Source organism: Colletes gigas, unplaced genomic scaffold (genome assembly GCF_013123115.1).
Source record: "Colletes gigas isolate AHSC1104 unplaced genomic scaffold, ASM1312311v1 Colletes_gigas_Sc00003, whole genome shotgun sequence".
NCBI classification, from domain to species: Eukaryota; Metazoa; Arthropoda; class Insecta; order Hymenoptera; family Colletidae; genus Colletes; species Colletes gigas.
This window is the reverse complement of record NW_025106632.1, coordinates 3,926,667-3,945,847: the sequence shown is the minus strand read 5'-3', so window position 1 is coordinate 3,945,847 and position 19,181 is coordinate 3,926,667. Positions and strand designations below refer to the sequence as shown.

Below are 19,181 nucleotides of genomic sequence, written 5' to 3'. Positions count from 1 at the left end.
ATGGGAATTTCACAATCACCGTATATACATAATACCAAACGCCTTTATGCATTTGTGTATAATCAAATACAATCTGATATAGGTAGTTTACAGTTTACATGTGAAACAGTGTGCCGCTGTTTATATTCTTTGAATTCCAAAGAATTAAGCACTGAAATTTAGAAGATTATTTTTATTTTCAATGATTTGACTCGAAAGAAAGCATAACTTCTATTCTTAAAAAAATGGTATAGTATTACTAAACGTAGCATAAATGTGTAACGAGTAGTAACCTCACTCTTCAGTTGTGCAGATAATGTGTTCTTTAAAACTTTTAATAATTTATCGAAATAATTTTGAAATTGAACGGTATGATTGGTGTAGTATAATTGATTATTGCTTCTATTTTTATATTTTGCTTTTCTTTCATAATTCTTCTTTCTTTTATACCTAACAATAAGTAAGGTAAAATTAATAATTATGAACAAATTGATTATATTTTAATTGTTTTCGATTTCTATGAGTCTTCGAATTATGTATAATACAATTTTAAATGCTTCAAATTTGATTTTTATGTTATAATATGTTATAGGCTTCAAACGATGGTATACCACCATCTGCTGCAGTACCTGGGTTTCCACCAGCGACTCCAAATATTGCTTCTAGTTTTGTGCCACCTATTATGCCAACTGCACCTTTCATACCTCCTCCTAGTCTACCCCCTGGTCCGCCGGGTATAATGCCACCACAATTTTCTATACCTCCTCCTGGTTTTAGTTTTCCAATTAATGCTGCTCCTCCACCAGATGCTGGAGTTATAGGTCAATACTTGTATTTAAAGAATATTCATTACTTTCTAAAAGTATGCTTTATTTAGATATTTGTTATATTTTAGCCGCGCCTCCTCAAATAACAGCATCAGGTATTCCTCCTCCAGCGCCTATAGCAAGCGAAATATCTGGCATTCAATCTATTACAACGGCAGAAAAGAAAACCGAGTGGACAGAGCACAAAGCTCCGGATGGTAGAACATATTATTATAACAGTGTTACAAAGCAATCTTTATGGGAAAAACCGGATGAGCTAAAAACGCCTAGCGAATTGCTTCTATCGCAATGCCCTTGGAAAGAATATAAATCGGAAAATGGAAAAGTATATTATCATAATGTAACAACCAAGGAATCAAGGTGGACAATTCCTACAGAATTGGAAGAACTGAAAGCAAGAATTGCAGCTGAAGAAGCTGCAGCAGCTGCAGCAGCAGTTGTTGCAAGCGCTACAAACACGTTAGTAAAAGTTACAGGTTATAAGCTTCGACGATATATAAAGGACAAATCATGAGATTGAACTGTAATTACCAATGTCCTGGTCTTTCAGTATAGTTCCTGTAGCCATTCAACATTTATCACCGAACATTGCAATTACAAATGCATCTCAAACTAGTACACCGGAACCAGGTGGAAAGTCTGCGATTGAACAAGCTATGGCTGCAACACTCGCAGCAATAAACATTCCTACTCCACCCGCAAAGCCTGACGAGGATAGTAATTCTGCCAAGGGATCAGCAAACGATAGCCGCACCAGTACGCCTGAACCAAAAATGCAATTTAAAGACAAAAAGGAGGCAATCGAAGCATTTAAAGAATTATTAAGAGAACGAGATGTACCATCGAATGCTACATGGGAACAAGCAGTAAAATTAATTCAAAGCGATCCAAGATATCCGCAAATGAAGAAATTGAATGAACGTAAACAAGCATTTAATGCATACAAAACGCAAAAACTTAAAGAGGAACGTGAACAAGAACGATTGAGGTAAGTAACATTGTATAATTCTATACAGGATGTTCGGCCATCCCTGTATAATGAGCCGTAGTGAATATATCAAAATAAAAAATTAATGCATTGTCTTGAACAGATTAAAAAAGGCTAAAGAAGATTTGGAACAGTTTTTATTAGAAAATGATAGGATGACGAGTACAACAAAATATTACAAATGCGAAGAAATGTTCGGTAATTTGGAAGTATGGAGAGCAGTAGGTGATTCAGATCGCCGTGACATTTATGAAGATGTTATTTTTAATTTGGCTAAACGCGAGAAAGAAGAAGCAAAGCAACTGAAGAAAAGAAATACCAAGAGATTAGCTCAAGTTTTAGATACTATGACTGATGTTACATATAGAACTACTTGGCAGGAAGCGCAAGCATTGCTTCTACAACATGCAGCTTTTGCAGAGGATGCAGATTTATTGGAAATGGACAAAGAAGATGCCTTACTTGTGTTTGAAAATCACATACGGCAATTAGAGAAAGATGAAGAGGAGGAGAAGGAACATGAGAAAAAACGTAGAAAACGACAGGAAAGAAAAAATAGGGATGCCTTTATAGTAAGTTTTATAAATATTTGATGTCTTTGGCAAAATTCCTGTGGCATAACCTCCCATGCTCGCCGCCAGAGGGGTCGCGCTCTCACAAGCACTCGACTGACCTCTCCTTTGCTATATATGCAATCCTCGACCAACTTCCTAATATCCAATCGTCTAAGACAGGGCCTGCTAGAAAATCTTACTGATGAGTCTACTAACAGGCCCTCTCCCTTTCCCTTTCTGCCAACTATGAAAATTCTCCGGGTTCCTACCCGCAGCGAAGCGGCGCCATATTTTCAATTTTTAGGAGTAGGTTTTCTATAATGTGAATAATTATTTTTTAGAGTTTGCTCGATGAACTTCACGAACAAGGAAAATTAACGTCAATGTCACTTTGGGTAGAACTTTATCCAATGTTATCTGCCGACTTAAGATTTTCAGCTATGCTTGGGCAATCTGGATCAACGCCTCTGGATCTTTTTAAGTTTTACGTCGAAGATTTGAAATCTAGATTCCACGATGAAAAAAAAATTATAAGAGAGATTCTAAAAGACAAAAACTTTGAAGTGCAAGTTAACACAACTTTCGAAGAATTTGCAACTGTTGTATGCGAGGACAGAAAGTCGGCAACATTAGATGCAGGGAATGTAAAGTTGACATACAATTTACTACTTGAAAAAGCTGAAGCACGTGAAAAAGAACGGGTGAAGGAGGAAACTAGGAAATTTAAAAAATTAGAAACAGGTTTCAAAAATTTGTTGAAAACCCTTAATGTTGATTATCAAATGACATGGGAAGATGTACGAAGCAAAATTGAGGAAGAACCTGACTTTAAGGCGATCACGTTAGAAAGTGAAAGAGTTCGGATTTTTAAAGAATATCAGCACGAACTCGAAGAAAGTTGTAGTCACCATCATATTAGAAGTAAAAAGAAAAAAACAAAGAAAGTGAAACGAAAATCACGATCTCGATCGCACAGTGTAAGTATATCGTACAGTTTTGTGGTGAAGGTATTTTTAACATTTAATTTTATTTTGCTAGGAATCTGAAGGTAGCGATAAAGGTATAAAGAAAAAACGTCATAAGTCACGGTCGCCAAGTATTCCTAGTAAATCGGACAGTTCCGAGTCTGATACTAGAAAATCAAAAAGAAAAAAGAATAAGAAGAAGAGGGGGCGCAGTCACTCTGTAAGTGCAAGTATAACCAGTGTACCTTTTCACTTTAAATTGCTTCAAGCTTTTATAGCTAGAATTTATTAACGCGTGCACGTTAATATTTTTATACAGCGATCACATTCAAGGCTTCCATCTTCCGAAGAATCACCGGAACAAAAACGAAAAGAGGAAAAGCATAGAAGACCTTCGGCTCACAGTGAAGGTTCTGTAACTGAAAACGCTGAGCACCATGAACTATCAGAGGATGAGTTAGAAAAACAAAGAGCGCAATTATTACGCGAGTTACAGATGCAACAAGAAGATAATTGATGATATTTGTTTATTGATAATACTTTATGTAACTTTAGATTAGTACGAAATTAAATTAAACTGACTTTGTACAAATTGAATTATTCCTTGAGTTTTTTAATATGTTTAAAAAGTTCCTTAAAAAATTTTGTGCTAATGGAAAAAAACGTCAAAAGCTGTTATGTGGTTCTAAAACATAATAAATTATTAATGTCTAAAAACAGATACTCTTACATAATATACCTGGAATCTACACCTTTCTAAAAATAAATTTAGTGACATGCCTCATTTCAAAATCTCCTTAAAATCTATTTTTTTGCACAAAGTTTGTTAAGGTGATATAGTACGTAATGTATGTAATTTTTATTATGTATGTACAATAACTTTGTTTATCTACCATTTTGGTATTTTTAAATGTTTCATTTTTTATAAAATAAACATATTTATTTTAACGATACAAAACATGAAGTATTACTTTAAACATATGATTTTATAGCTGTATATAAATTTATTTTATATATATTTTGAATGATTTTTAAAAATGTTATACAATAGAATAAACAAAGTCTCAAACATCTGATATACCTTTAACGATTTTAATATATTCTATGATTGTATGAAATTCTTATTTGAAAATCAGTTGTAAGGCTGGATAAAATATGCCTTTCATATACCAAATCGTGTCTAATTCAATATTTAAGAGAAAATATTTTTAATTAATTTGTTTTTTATTTTAATAAATTCGTTCGTTTCGTATTACATTTAGAATACCTTTTCGCTTCTATCCATTCTAGCGTTTATTGTCTAAATTCAATTTTCCAATTTTCTTGGCTTCAATCGTCGAATGCTCTACTTCGTGTAACTTAAGTTACGGCCCTGATTCATAGTCGAATTGACGAAGGGTGGGGACGTGTGGGGGGAGGTTTGGCTCACTATTTGCTCGATGGTAGCCGCGGTCGCCGTAGTTTCATTAATTCGGTATCTTGATCGGTCTTTACAGTGATTATTGTGAGTAAAACACACTGATAGACCTGTAAAGCACGCGCGACGAAGGTAAAAGGTGTTCATGTAAAAGTTAACACGGAGAAGCGAACGAAAAGGAAAAACAATGTTGAGTCTTTGCCGTCAAGTGTTAATAGCCAACAGTCAAAAGTGAGTATTAAAATCCGAACCTCGTACGCGAATAGAACAAAATTACAGTTGTTAAATAATCTGTTTTACCGCGTGTATCAAATCCTAGTAACGTATATTGATTATTTTCGCGCATTGACACAAGCACTGTATAACAACATCCGTAGGTAAATGAAGGGTCGCGCATGTATGTAGACGTCAGCTTATTGGTGTGTTATTGGTCCTCCGTTCGTCTTCTTTGTCTAATTTCCTGTGCCTTGTATCGTTCTTCCTTGTCTAGGAAAGGGATAGGCTACCTTGCGGTTCCGTCGGAATTTTCCACTGTAAAACGGATATGAAACGTGTCGTTTTGACAGTTCATTGACCAACTTCTTTAGCAACGCGACATTTCGTTTATTATGTTATATACTATTCGGAGTACCTTTAATCAGCTTTATACATTCTATCCTAATGTATTTCATAGCACTCATCTTTCTTAAACAAATGTCTTTGCTATATGTTTTCTCAAGTAATAAAAAAAAAGTATATGTTTTTGGTGTTACTTGCCAGGATTATGTAAAAACGTATATCGAGGTATACAAGATGCAAAAAAAACGTGCGAACCTTACGCATTCTGTAACTGTTTGATTGTTTATCTTATCGGCAATGTATTATGTGACTCGTGTATATACAATATACCCCAAAACGTTTCTCTCCACTTCGATGAAATAGCACAAGTCCCTTTCTGACATAATTATATGTATATTTTTGTGTGAAATACAAGTACTGGATGGAGAAGAAAATATAATTACGAAGATTTACGAAAATTTTACAGATTTTAATTAATGTTATCCGCATGCGTTCTATCAATATTTCGACGAATCTAAAATTGGTTAACCGCATTGCGAAGTACATTTCTGAGCATTACAGCGATTATTTTCTGTACTTCTCGTCGCAAACAGAACCAACTTTTGGAACTTATACGTAATTCTCTTTATTCTTTTTTCAAATCCTTTTACAATGTTGCTATAATTTTGATTTCGGTGATTCGATACATCACTATAGAAACATGTTCATGTACGAAAGAAAGTGAAACAATGGAAACAACGTATATATTTATATCATTACATTATAATTGTATAATGTGCATAAAATGATATCATAAAGATATTCCATCGAAATTTGATCTATTTAGTCAAAATAAATGGGACTTTCCTGTTAAATAATTTTCATGAAAATTATTTTTAAACATACGACAGTTTTCTGTATACATTTATAACCCTATTTCAAAGTAACATTTTTTTGTGCATATACACGCGTGTCCTTGAAACGTGATATTTCTGTAGTTCCATACGGATAGTATATGTATTATGTACGTACCATCTGCTAAGGTACACGTATTTTACCGTCTATATGTAAATATGTAAATTACACAACAGAATTTTGTGTTGACCCCAATATTTACCAATCGATACACGATGTATCATAGTTCTTAAATTTATGCTCTTCGTTAAACGCGGAATATACTTTGCGACGTTCTGTGTCGATCAATGGGCAAAAATGAAACGATCCAGGATTTTTCAAAAATTAATTAAATAGATTGATATTTATACAATAAATTATAGACGTTGAGTCCCTTGCAAAACAGTTCTATATTTGAACCGTATATATCCGTTTACATCGACTTTGTAAACTTCGCGGCTTCGTGGATAACGAGGCTACACATTTGATTGATTGAAATAATTACATCATTGTTGTTATCGAATCTTATTTGGTGTAATTAGTAACGTAGCGATAACTGTAATAACATGGGTCGCCGCGATACCATTACATAATGCTATGACCATGGTATTGGTTTGACATATGCGAGCAAGTTTAAAATAACGTATTTCTCTCCTGAAAATAAATATCTCTTTTCACTTAAGTAACAAGGGCACGGAATTTTTTTCCTAAAGATTTGAAAACAAATCTTATCTAATATTTCTTAAGCATAACTATGTACTAATTTTATTACATAGTGAACATATATTTGATTAAATATGAATGTATGTTAGTTTGTAGATTAGATATCAAATATATCGAAATATTATTTGTGCATATTAAAAGTTGTATGAAAATACATACATAAAGTTTTATGCTCATTTTTGTTTTGCAGTACTTTTATCATATTAATTATTTTATATTAGCTATTACACTTATATAGATTTATTATTGTTATCATCTATTATAGTAATTTATGACTTCTTGCTTTTGCTCTTATCACTTATTTTAATTATACGTACTAACATTTCGTTTTTGTGTCAAAGAAATTTTATTGTGGGAAGAAAATGTCTTAATTCCTGAAACCTCAAGGTGGAGATAACATTATAGATTTAACTCTTACTACAGAGTACAAAGATAAATATTTAGAGATGATATGAAGACAGATCTTGAGAGCTAATATTTGTGCCTCTGTTTAATCTCACTATCTGTTATATATTAGTAAACATAAACATAAATGTAGTTGGAAATATTTAAACGCAAAATATGCGAACAGTTAAATATTGATGTTATGATATCTGCCTTACGTAGAATGTTCATAATTAATATTTCTATTAACAGAGTCAGTACGAGATGTCTGGGAACGATAGTGCCGGTACCAAATCCTGCTGACTTTCCTCTACAAAATGAACCTATTCTTAGTTATTTGAAGGGTAGTCCCGAGAGAGCAGAATTGGAGAAGACATTAGATAAAATGTCTAATGAATGCGAAGAAGTACCATTGGTTATCGGTGGTGAGGAAATTAAAACTGATTTATGTAGATATCAAGTCATGGTAAGTCATTACACAATAATAATGGATAAATAAATAATGATTTGAACGACAGAGCGCACGTTAACATTAATTATGACATATTTTTCAGCCGCATAATCACAAAGCAAAAATTGCAAAGTATTACTGGGCAACACCTGATCTAGTCAAAAAAGCAATAGATGTTGCTGTCAAGGCACAGCGCGAATGGGAGAAATGTCCAATCGAAACGCGTTTAGATATTTGGTTAAGGGCAGCTGACCTTATGGCAAATAAATACAGGCAACAATTGAATGCTGCCACCATGCTTGGACAAAGCAAAACAGTTATCCAAGCGGAAATTGATAGCGCTGCCGAATTAATTGATTTCTTCAAAATGCATGGATATTTCCTTAAAGAGGCCTTAAAATATCAACCGATTTCGCCTAACCCTAAAGAAACTTTAAACTCAATGAGATATCGCGGAATGGATGGTTTTGTTGCTGCAGTATCGCCATTCAATTTTACTGCCATTGGTGGTAATTTAAGCTATACACCTGCCTTAATGGTTTGTATTTTTTTCCCATGCCATTTTGATCGTAAAGATTTAATTAAATAAATAACTTCGGTATTGTAAATTCAAGCCTAGCGTACACATTGTAAATAAAATAGCTATTACCCTATTTTACCCTATTTTTAGGGTAATGGAGTTCTTTGGAAACCATCGGATACAGCTTTACTTTCTAACTGGTGGATATTTAAAATATGCAGAGAAGCTGGTGTACCACCAGGTGTAGTCAATTTTATTCCGTGCGAAGGTCCTGTGTTCGGTGACACTATAACTGCTTCACCTTATTTGTCCGCAATTAATTTTACTGGATCGGTGCCGACATTTAATCGTCTATGGATACAAGTTGGTCAAAATTTGGGAAAATATAAAAACTATCCTAAATTAATAGGCGAATGTGGTGGCAAAAATTACCATTTTGTACATGCTAGTGCTCATGTGGAGTCGGTTGTTAATGGAACCATAAGGAGTTGTTTTGAATATAATGGCCAAAAGTGTTCAGCTTGCAGTAGAATGTATATCCCAGAGTCTTTATGGCCTAAGGTATATTTTACAGATGCGTTATGATTGCAGTTCATAAGATAGAATTTGTGAAAGTAATTTCTAAATGAAACTTCTTTTCATTATTATTTTTAGATAAAAGAAGGTCTTTTAGCGATTCGTGACACGCTTAAGGTTGGCGATGTTAGAGATTTTACTACGTTCACTGGAGCTGTCATAGACGCTACTGCATTTAAAAGAATTTCTGGATATATCGAGCACGCCAAAAAATCATCAAATTTAGAAATAATTGGCGGTGGAAAATATGACGATTCGTACGTTCCGCTTTGCATAATTCGTTAAATATTTCTTGTTTGCTATTTTTTACTATATTCTCTCTTTTAGAAACGGATATTTCATCGAGCCAACAATAGTAGTAACAAAAGATCCGAAAGACAAAATAATGACGGAAGAAATATTTGGACCTTTGTTGACAATTTACGTCTATAAAGATTCACAGCTCGATGAAACAATGAAATTAGTAGAATCTTCAACGCCTTATGCTTTAACTGGATCAATATTTGCACAAGACGAGTAAGCGTTTTGATTCGCAGTACAATATTTCAATAGAGTCTCTTTCATTGTATCTTCATTTTTTCAGAGCTTGGGCAAGGAAGGCGCTCGAGGAATTAAAATACACGGCTGGTAATTTCTACGTGAATGATAAATCGACTGGGTCCGTTGTTGGTCAGCAGCCATTTGGTGGTAGTCGAATGTCTGGTACAAACGACAAAGCTGGTGGTCCTCATTATGTCCTCCGATGGGCGTCACCGCAATCGGTCAAAGAAACATTCGTCCCTTTATGTGAACACGGATACGAGTATATGAGGTCTTAGGCGTAAGTATCATCAACAGCATGCAATAATCAAGTGAACCTGTATATACTGTGCAAACAGTATCTTCTATTACGAATTGAGAAACGCTGATGGCTATAGATGGTCGATAAAAATGAGGAAGTATCTTTATGCATTTCCTTTCACGTGGACTCGATTGAATTCACGTATATGTGGCGTTATTTGCATTCACGTTGCAAGAATCTCGCGCTTTGTAGGAATTTATACTATAAAGCAAAATGCTTATACACATGGTCACTCGCGATAAAGATAGACGATTCACAAAAAGAATATTCAGCGATTGGTATCACGTATTCCAATGGTTAACTATTTTCTTGTGTTAATGTTCGATCGATTAGTTTGGCGCCAATATGAAGGATACGAGCAGTTGTAAAACAGGCATTACCTGTAAATCATTTTGGAAGCTCTCAGGTTAGGTGCACATTTAGTGCAGGGTTACAGAGGACGCGGAATTTTCTAGACAGTTTCTCATCGTACATTGTTACGGAACGCAGTAAGTCGCATATGAACGGCTACGTTTATGCTCTAAAATTTTACGCTCAAGTTAGTACTTGGATGTAAATTTAGATCTTGTAAAAGTAGTTAATGTGCGATGACCAACTGCTTTATGTTGTTTACAAAATCCTGCGCTGTATCGCATCACACTGTGCTGCGGTCACCCGCGCTCAAAGTGTGTTTAGCTTTACACCGAGACTACTTTAATATTTTCTGCCAATAGATGGAAACGATGTTACGCAATTTGCAGCATGTAGAGTCAATACTTATTAAGATCAATTTTCAGTACAATAATATTTTAATATCTCAGGAATATATGTGTACATGGTCGCAGACAGAGGCATTTCATTTAGTCCTTGCATTGAAACGATGCACGAACTTTTATTACGATATTAGTCAAACACGAATATCGTTAATAAATTATAAAAGATGAATGATAAACATAACATCTGGGGTGTATTTGGAGATTGTGATGAATGCGTACTAGTTAGAAAAACCATCTAACTGTGTTTTTCTGACCTAACCCTTTTTATATTCTTACCGGATCGTTTATATATGATCGATGTTACGTTGTAAACGCGCAACCCAATTCATTTTACTGTGTAATTTATAAGACAATATGTAGAAGCGGGACGAACACAGTAAAATGCAGAAGTTACCCTTACATTATGTTGGCACACCCGATCGTCGATCGTTCGGGCATGTTATTGTTGACAGTGTGATTGAGACAGAGTCTTGCAAGTCGAACGGTGATTACTAATTAAATATACAATAATATGTTAGATGTTGTGGCTGATGTTATAATGTAATTTATTTTAAGTGTACCATAACAATAAAACATTATACAATAGATATCTGCGATGTAAGTTTCTGAACTAAAATTTATCAGTCGGTTAGATTCAACACTAAACGGTATTTTATTAAAAATATTGGAAGCATTTTATTTATATCACAACACAGAGGATATATAGAACATTAATTATGAACATAGTCAAATTTATTTTTGCATTTAGTCATTGATAATTTATCTATATAAATAAATGCAACTATTTATAAAAATTAGTATTCAGTTTATCTCCCAAACGAAGTAGTATAGAATTGTAGTGATATATTCTGTATGTATAGCATATGGGTCAAATGCAGTGACATTTTCTAGGTCCCTTGGTAGGTAATATCGAGCTAATGACTGCGAATTTAAAATTATTTCTTTAGGTATTCAATAAAATTGTTAGTAACAGCAACGCGGTACACCATTTAAGGGACAATAAACTTTTCTACGTTTTTTAATTTTATTAACCGGTATGTAGTTCGATTGGCAGTAGTTCCCAAGGTTACTGTGCTTTGAACGAAGAGGTCGCTCGAAAATCACTAGTTTTTTACCAAGTCGGTACTTCAGTTCGTGCGATACCAACTACCATAAGATGCATAGAAATACTGTGATTTCCCCCATAGATGGCGAGACGATAACGGTTTGTCCAGTTGAGTATTAACACTTTTACGGCCGCTGTCACGTATACGTGATTTTGCGAGCGTCATACATTCAATTTATTACATATAGGTATAGATGCAATTTTTAGGCGTTCTTTGTAATTTTTTAAAAGAAAACCCGTAGACTGCTTTGTATTGGGATTCCACACACTGTCGTTTCAAGTATACGCAGTATTTTTTTTTCAAATAAAAATAATCCACGTCTGACGTGATTCCAGTCGTTCTATTAATTTGAAAAAAGGGAGAAAAGTATTATTAAAAGAACAGTACAGTATGTCGGCACAGATTTAATAATCCATGCCAACTCTTCGTTTTTCTTTTCCGTTTACGTTGTTAGGACTAAAAAAAAAAGTTGACGGAACAGCAATTTCAGCGTTTCAGTATAATTTCGAGATTTCAATAAACCTCGCCCCTTTGTAGACCTGTAGCTTCTCTTCGAGCTGTGGCGCGCATAAATTTAACGCCGATGAACTTCGCGTACGTTATGCAAACGAAAGAAGAAAAAAAAAAGAAGCAAAATGCACGCCCGTTAGGTGAATAAATATGTATCCCGTGACGGCCTTCCCTTTGTCCTTCGTCTTTTACCCTTTGCTCGTCGACTTTCTCGAGCCTTCATAAATTATTTATCCTCGGAGGAACCGGTGCGCTCCCATCGCTAAGACGATTACTTTAATTAATGTCGATCGTTATCGGTGACGTTGAAAGCCAGAAGGGCAGGAGTCACGTCAACGAGACGCTTTTAAATTCTAATAACTTGACGCGACGATCGCATCCCCCAAAACCAGCAAACGGTCGCCATTCGTGCATTATTTCGACTCGATCTCTCATTTATGTATCTCGCGTCGATCGTTTCTCCTGATTCTGAGCAAGTTTCCGCGATTTTGATAATGGTTTACGAAAAAAAAAAACTGCTTGAAATTGTGTCACGGCGAAAAGAAAGTTCATTTAATTCCAGAATAAAGAACGAAGTTCGACGAATCGCAATGTTCGCAAATTCTGAATTACAAAGTTTGTAGTTCGGAGTTAAGAAGATTCGTTCAGTTTTAAAGTCCGAGATGTTCTGTACTACCGTTCAAATGGTCTTTTCTCTTAAAATTTACCGTAAAACTAAATCAAAGTTCCGGGACCACCGCCGAGACATTCTTGAGAGAGCGAAACGCTTAGGCGGTGGCAAAAGGAATGCTAATGTTAATTTAGGACGGTTTCCTACTTATACAACGCGTATCCGATGCGTTTGTTCTACAAACAAGTTCGGCAGGAATGTTGTTCGAGGAAACTGACGCGACCGTGGTTGGCAAAGTTTCCCAAATTAAATCATTCTCAATATTTTCTTAAATTATAATAGCCGGAATTCATTTTCTGTTTGTTGGACGATGTAACGAGCAAACGTTAACGACATTTCGTTTAAAATTCGGTGCAAATTAGAAAATCGTTAACCATTCTCTTTATTTTCAATTTCACTTCCAAGTAGTGGATTTTGGCGCAGCAAAAATGGCGTTTTTACTGCGATAGCGAATAAAATATCAAAGGAAACTATGTAGAATATCTTCGTTCGTGACTATTGACGCAAACGACTGAGAAATGGTACTGTTTTTTTTCTCGACTTTAGAGCAAATCCCCTAGTCGTCGTGTGTCCTTAACGCAGACCCAAAGACTCTTTCGTGGGGAACAAGTTTGTCCCTTGTATCGAGTGCGTTCGCGATTCGCGAGTTGACCGCGCATCGCTTTTAATTTAATGGAGGCCCGAGGATGTGTGCGGGTGTATCCTGCGATTTCACATGAAGCTTTCTGCGGCAGGCCGGTCCTCGTGGAAATCTGCACTTACAGTCGACCGCACTTGCGGTATTACGGCTCAGTGCAAACGGGGGAACCGTGAATGCCATTTGGAAATCATTGCCGATCGGAGAGCTTGGAGCGGTTGTAATGCTCTTAGGAGAACGATACAAAGTGAAAAGGATCCTCGTACGAAATGTCTGAAAAGCCCTCGCGTCGGTATACCTTCTTTTTTTTTCTCCTCTCGACGATTCGAAACGTTTCTAATAATGTATTGGATCAGTTATAGAACGCGTATAGAATTGTATCGATCCATGGAACGCGTGCAACCTTTCGCCGGTAGATCTCTCCCCGCGATCTTATTAATAGTCGATATCGTTAAAGTTAATACCAGAGTGATACATTAGAATTAATACATAGGTGGAATCCCAGATCGCGTTGACGAATACAAGGGGGAAAAACCGAAGTGTCGCCACAAGCGGCGACGCGATCTTAAACACACAAAAAACGCGCAGAGTGGCCAACACAAAACATGGCGCGCGTTAAAGGACATTTGAGCGCTTACGTATTAAAATTACGCGAGTTTCGTTGCTTAAAAATATATGGCGGACGTGGGAGCGAGTAGGGTAAAAGCGTTTCCATTTAATTAGAATCGATCGAAGCCGGGGATCGCTTTCGGTGGCATTGGCGGAGACGAGACGGTGGTTTTATGGATGGTCAGCCGCGGCAGTTCGTAGACCAGCGTTTAAAACCGCCCATTCAAATTTGCGGAACCTTTCATTTTCCGTTTCCTCGAAGCCCCACGTTCTACGGCTATCTCCGTTCCTTCCTCGAGGAGTTTTAAAATCGCGTAGCCTCCCCTTTTACCTTTCCCGTCGTTTTCCTATTTCCCTCCTTTTTTCTCGTATCATTTGGTTAAAAGATTTTTTACTTTCTCCCTTTCCCTCCCCCCTCCCCCTCATTTTTATCCTTTGCTGGGAACCAACACAAATGTTTGATCTACTTGATGCACCGCTTTTAACCACCGTCGCTTCATCGTTTCTGGCTTCGAATACTTTTCTTCATCTACTTCTCCCGCGTCAGTCTGAAATTCCGTGTTCTTTTGTACCCCCTACCCTCTCTTGCTCTCAGTGAAACGATGTCTCTGTTCAGGCGCTCTCGCGGAACGATATTCTTCAAAAACTCTGCCCTTCGATGACGCTAGGAATCCTTTTAGGGTGATCTTTACGAAGTACTCGGAGCCACGGTACGAGAAACGATCTATTATTACGTCCGACGACTTCCGCTCGGTTTTGATTTTCTATCCCGGTTCACGTGTATGTACATTCTCCGTTACAAGTTTTCGACGTTTCGAGTGATCCATACACGCGTACTAGGCCAGTGCCTAAGTTCGAGTATTGCAATAGAATTTAATATACGTATAAATATTGTGGGGTCCTAGTAGACTCTGCCTTAGATGTTGGTATTGGAAAAGTTAGGGCTATGGGACGTGTGATTAATAATTACTGTTAGAATGTACTTTTTATCAAATGATACGTAAAAGGTATATCTAAGAGTTCAGTTCTGTTCTCTAAGAGATCTGTTACTAGACTGTGACTTCACCCGCAGAAGAAAGGCGAGAGTGAAGCGCAGTTCGAACTCCTATCTTTTTATAATAAACACCATTGAGTTCGTAGAACCCATGGCCAAAACATTAGACATATACAATCGTCACTGGAGATGATTTAACAACGTGAGACGGTTAGGAAATCCAATAGTTGGAATATTAGGAGTTGGTCGAGCGCTTGCGAGAGGAGAGTCCCTCTGGTGGCGAGTACGGGAGGCGATAGACCCTAGAATATATATTTTCTTTTACCAAGTTACAAATTATTATTTCTCAACGTGGCATTAAAAATCACAGTTTTAGAAATCTGCTTAAAGAATAACCAGGTTACATTTTACAGGTTAAAATTGTCTTCGCGATCCCGTCGTATCCTTTGGCTCCTTGTACCTCATATTTCGTGCTTCGTTCGCGTCGGTCATTTGTCACTTCTCGAGTAAAGTTCATTGCTTTTCGGGCCATTGGACGTGCGCTATAAAAAATGTAAAAAAAGAGGGTAGAAAGCGGACAGGGGCGGAGAGGGGGGGGGGGAGGGAAGGGGGACAGGGCAGGAGAAACACTTCGAAGCAGAGCGAAAGTTTCGAGTTGGCGTTATTGATGTCTTCGGTGGATGTGTGCCTGGGTGGCGGCGGAGGGTGGTCGGGATCGGTGGATGGGGGGGTAATCTTGAGAGCAGCCTCAAAGGCCAAATGAGAAATACTTTCCGATCGGAGGTAGCGGCCCCGAAGACTCGGCGGCGAGGCTTAAAGGACTTCATATAACGCCTCTGAGCCGTGAGATCTTAGACTCGCGTCGAGATTTCGACGCTTTTATTATGTAACTATATGTGTGCCGGTACGCGTTCGTGTTGGGTCTCTCGATTTTTCCCCGGCGTCTTCGTTCCCCCGAGCGGGCAGCAAACTTTCGTAATTACGAGTTGCTGTTTTTAAAATGACGGCCCGTAATTAATCTCGGAGATACGATTTCTTCCTGCACAGCGTCTCCCCTTGCTTGTTTTCCTCGATAGTTTCGATAGTAAAAATACGAGAGAGAAACGAGCATCGTTCGCCTGTAATAAATTCAAAACAAACCGTAAGCGGAACGTTTCTCGCATCGCTAATTTATTTCTCTGAGACTGTTGTCGAGGCCCGTTGCCTGAAACTTAAGCCGAGGCTCGAGATAGCACCGTAGTCCTCGAACAATTCTAGGAATCGTTATCGGAACAGGTGTGGAGAATCTCGAGCGACACGATCGTTGCGAGAGAGGCTAACCACGACGCGAGAGCGAAAAGCACGATTCCAAGAATCGAAAACCAAAACAAACGTTTCGACTCTCCGGATCAAGTTATAGATATTTACAAGCTGCCTACTCGAAAAATGACTGACAGCCCTACCCTGACCTTACTTAAGTCTAACGCCTTCATGGCGTGATTCGAAAAATTATTACATCACATCTCTACATTATGCATTGTCTATGTCCTTAATTCGCGTGTTACGTATTTCATTATTCTAATTCCTATTTCACGCGTTTTCATCCAACATTAATATTTACATATTTTATATTTCTATGGTTATACTTGTGTATCGCGTAATAGATCGATATTCGATGTTCGAGCAGAGCCAATGACCGGCTCGCATTGTGACGTCACGAAAGTATATCGATAATAAATCATTGAGTAATTAATTGTTCGTCTGATATCTTTCTGAATTTATTTTACAGCCGCAGATCTTAAATACGTGTAACGTTAATGTTATTCCAAGTATAAGGTTTAACTTTTCGTTCGGAAATAAACATCGAGAGTCGAGACGTTGGACCATCTCACCCCACTCCATCACTATTTGCATCGGTTAGCGGCTATTCCGCTCGGCGTACGCCACTCGCTTTGTGGAAGTTGGCGAAGCGAGACAGCTTCGCGTTTAGCAAGGTAAATACATACTCTTAACCTATCAATATCTATCTAAATGCTTTCAATTACTACTTCTATTGCCCGTTACTCTCTATCGTTGCTCTTATTTAATATTAATACGTTTCTATTACAAATTTAACCGGTATCGTGAAAAAGTCTCGACTCGGTTTCCCGGCTTTTTTCCCCGACATCTAACCGATGTCAATTGTCATTATATCTCCGATTTACAATCTCTTATAACATATTTCGGGTTTAATTGTTGTTCAATTGCCATATGGTAACATTTATTTCGATGTATCGGATCGTAATTTCTATTTTATTTCTGTTGCAGTTTCTGATTACAAGTGAAGTGCAAGGACGATGTTCGACGCCATGTTTGAAAATATCGATCGATAGAATTTCACACGGATTATTGGTAAGTACTAATCTATTATTACAAGCGACGTATATATTCATATTTTTGGCTTCTGATCGTGTTATCGTAAGTACGATGTACAATTATATGTATAATAGGTCAGTGTTAGAGATTGAAAAAGAATTTGGTCGAACTTTTTCTCCGTTTCGATTTACAACGAGAACGTGATTTCGATCGTGCAATGATTCAAAATGTCGTTGCTAGATTGGAATCATGTGTATTTTCTTGTATTTCGATCACGATTACATTTTTCCAAATTTATAGGTTAGTATATTTGCTGTTTCTTTTCACAGGATCCTGACGTTTCGTCACCTTGGATCCAGAGAACCTAATCGATGACTTCGTTGCTGACTTCCGCTAGACAACGTCGTCGTCCCAGGCATTAGCATTCCACGATCGGTGAGTCGTATGTCAATTTTATTCAATCGCTTCATAGGGATGAAAGATTCGAATCGATACAGACGAATTTCTGTAATTTCATTTCCCACCATAATGAGCGCTATCGTCGTTTTCTATAGCCTGTCGGTAATATTGCGAGCGACACCATTATGATAACGGGGCTCTATGAAATACATTGGGGGAAACGTTTATTTCGTGCCTTTTATCGAATGTTTTTTAATGAATTATTAATATTTATATGGTATAGAGCTTTTCTCGATATCTTCTTAATCGATTTCGCGTAACCGACGACGTGTTTGTTTTTCTCGCGAACTATAATTCACGGCGGAGGGGGACCGTTAAATTAGTCGCGAGGACAGGAAAAGTAAGTACGCGGTTGCTTACCCGTTCCGCCCTACCGGCGGAGCTAAATTGCGGGCATAACGCCTACGAATAATTACGTTTCTCGACGAATAAATACCATCTCGTAACCTGTTTATACTCACCGAAAAGCTGGTCGATCGTTGTGCCTTGCGTACGATAAAGGCCGGGCAACGGGTAGAAAAAGTATGGCGGAATTAATTGAAAACACAGGCAACGAGGTGCAACGTCGTTTAACAGCGGAGCCGGTATCCTGAACACGAGGGGCACGAAAATCTGGTAAGCGGTAATAATAAAGTAGGCGATAAATAACCGCGTTTAAGTGGTAACGTAATTTCAGTTTCTACCCTTACAGGACCATTAAGGCCATTATTGCGAATCTCTTAATTTGCGAAAAACACTGTTTCCTCAAGGGGCTTGGGAGAAACGCCGTTTTCAGAGACGCGCTAAGTGGCAAGGAGGCGGGCGAGATTGTGTTCCTGCACCTGTTGGGGTATTATTCATTTCAACTGGGAAGGTCGTTGACACCCTTTTTCGTGGTCCTTTTCCCCATTCTATATCACCCTCCACGCTACAGACTCGCGAGCGCGCCACTTTACGTACTAATATCGTGAACTTTTAACGAAGTAATTGCAAAAGAGGCTTTAATCTTTCAAATCGATGTCTTGGTTGGCGTAAACAAATTTTAGAAGAAATTTCTCGTTTGTTGTATTTAATATTTAATTTTTCGACGAGTCTCGCGGTCAGAGATAATATTGATGGGGGCACGATCGTGCAAAAACACCGAGTTATCGCGCATTTATCTTCCGGCCGTTTATTTTTATACACATAACAAGTTGTTAATTTTGCTCGGTTCCCGTGAATTTTTCCACGGTGGGTTTTTTTCAACCCTTCCCGTAAATGATTCCGCGCTACAAACGCCACGCTCTCCTCTCTCGCCCGTTTCTCCTCCCTGTCCTTTTTTTTTTCTCCCCACCTGTTTGTAACCCGGCCTGTTAATTATGATTAATCATGTCTCGGAAATTAAAGCGATTAATCTTCCCGTTGTGACGACCGTAAGCGTGTTACTGGCCTAGCACACCGACGCCGCGTATTCGTGTGTGTTGAATGCCTCT

The 19,181-nt window shown here is 37.4% G+C and overlaps 2 protein-coding genes across 2 annotated transcripts; both read left to right on the top strand.

Moving 5' to 3' along the window:
• The first annotated feature begins 78 nt into the window (after positions 1–78).
• On the top strand, positions 79–3,830 carry LOC122404648 (pre-mRNA-processing factor 40 homolog A). The gene is made up of 8 exons (XM_043408810.1): positions 79–227; positions 572–800; positions 875–1,265; positions 1,357–1,794; positions 1,898–2,366; positions 2,690–3,325; positions 3,387–3,533; positions 3,633–3,830. The coding sequence occupies exons 1-8, from the start codon at positions 225–227 to the stop codon at positions 3,828–3,830; spliced, it is 2,511 nt and encodes an 836-aa protein (XP_043264745.1). The 5' UTR covers positions 79–224.
• Positions 3,831–4,746: 916 nt separating this feature from the next.
• Positions 4,747–10,963, top strand: LOC122404468 (delta-1-pyrroline-5-carboxylate dehydrogenase, mitochondrial). The gene is made up of 7 exons (XM_043408422.1): positions 4,747–4,961; positions 7,521–7,734; positions 7,823–8,257; positions 8,390–8,800; positions 8,894–9,072; positions 9,143–9,331; positions 9,399–10,963. Exons 1-7 carry the CDS (start codon positions 4,918–4,920, stop codon positions 9,631–9,633), a joined length of 1,707 nt encoding a protein of 568 aa, XP_043264357.1. The 5' UTR covers positions 4,747–4,917; the 3' UTR covers positions 9,634–10,963.
• The last annotated feature ends 8,218 nt before the right edge of the window (positions 10,964–19,181 follow it).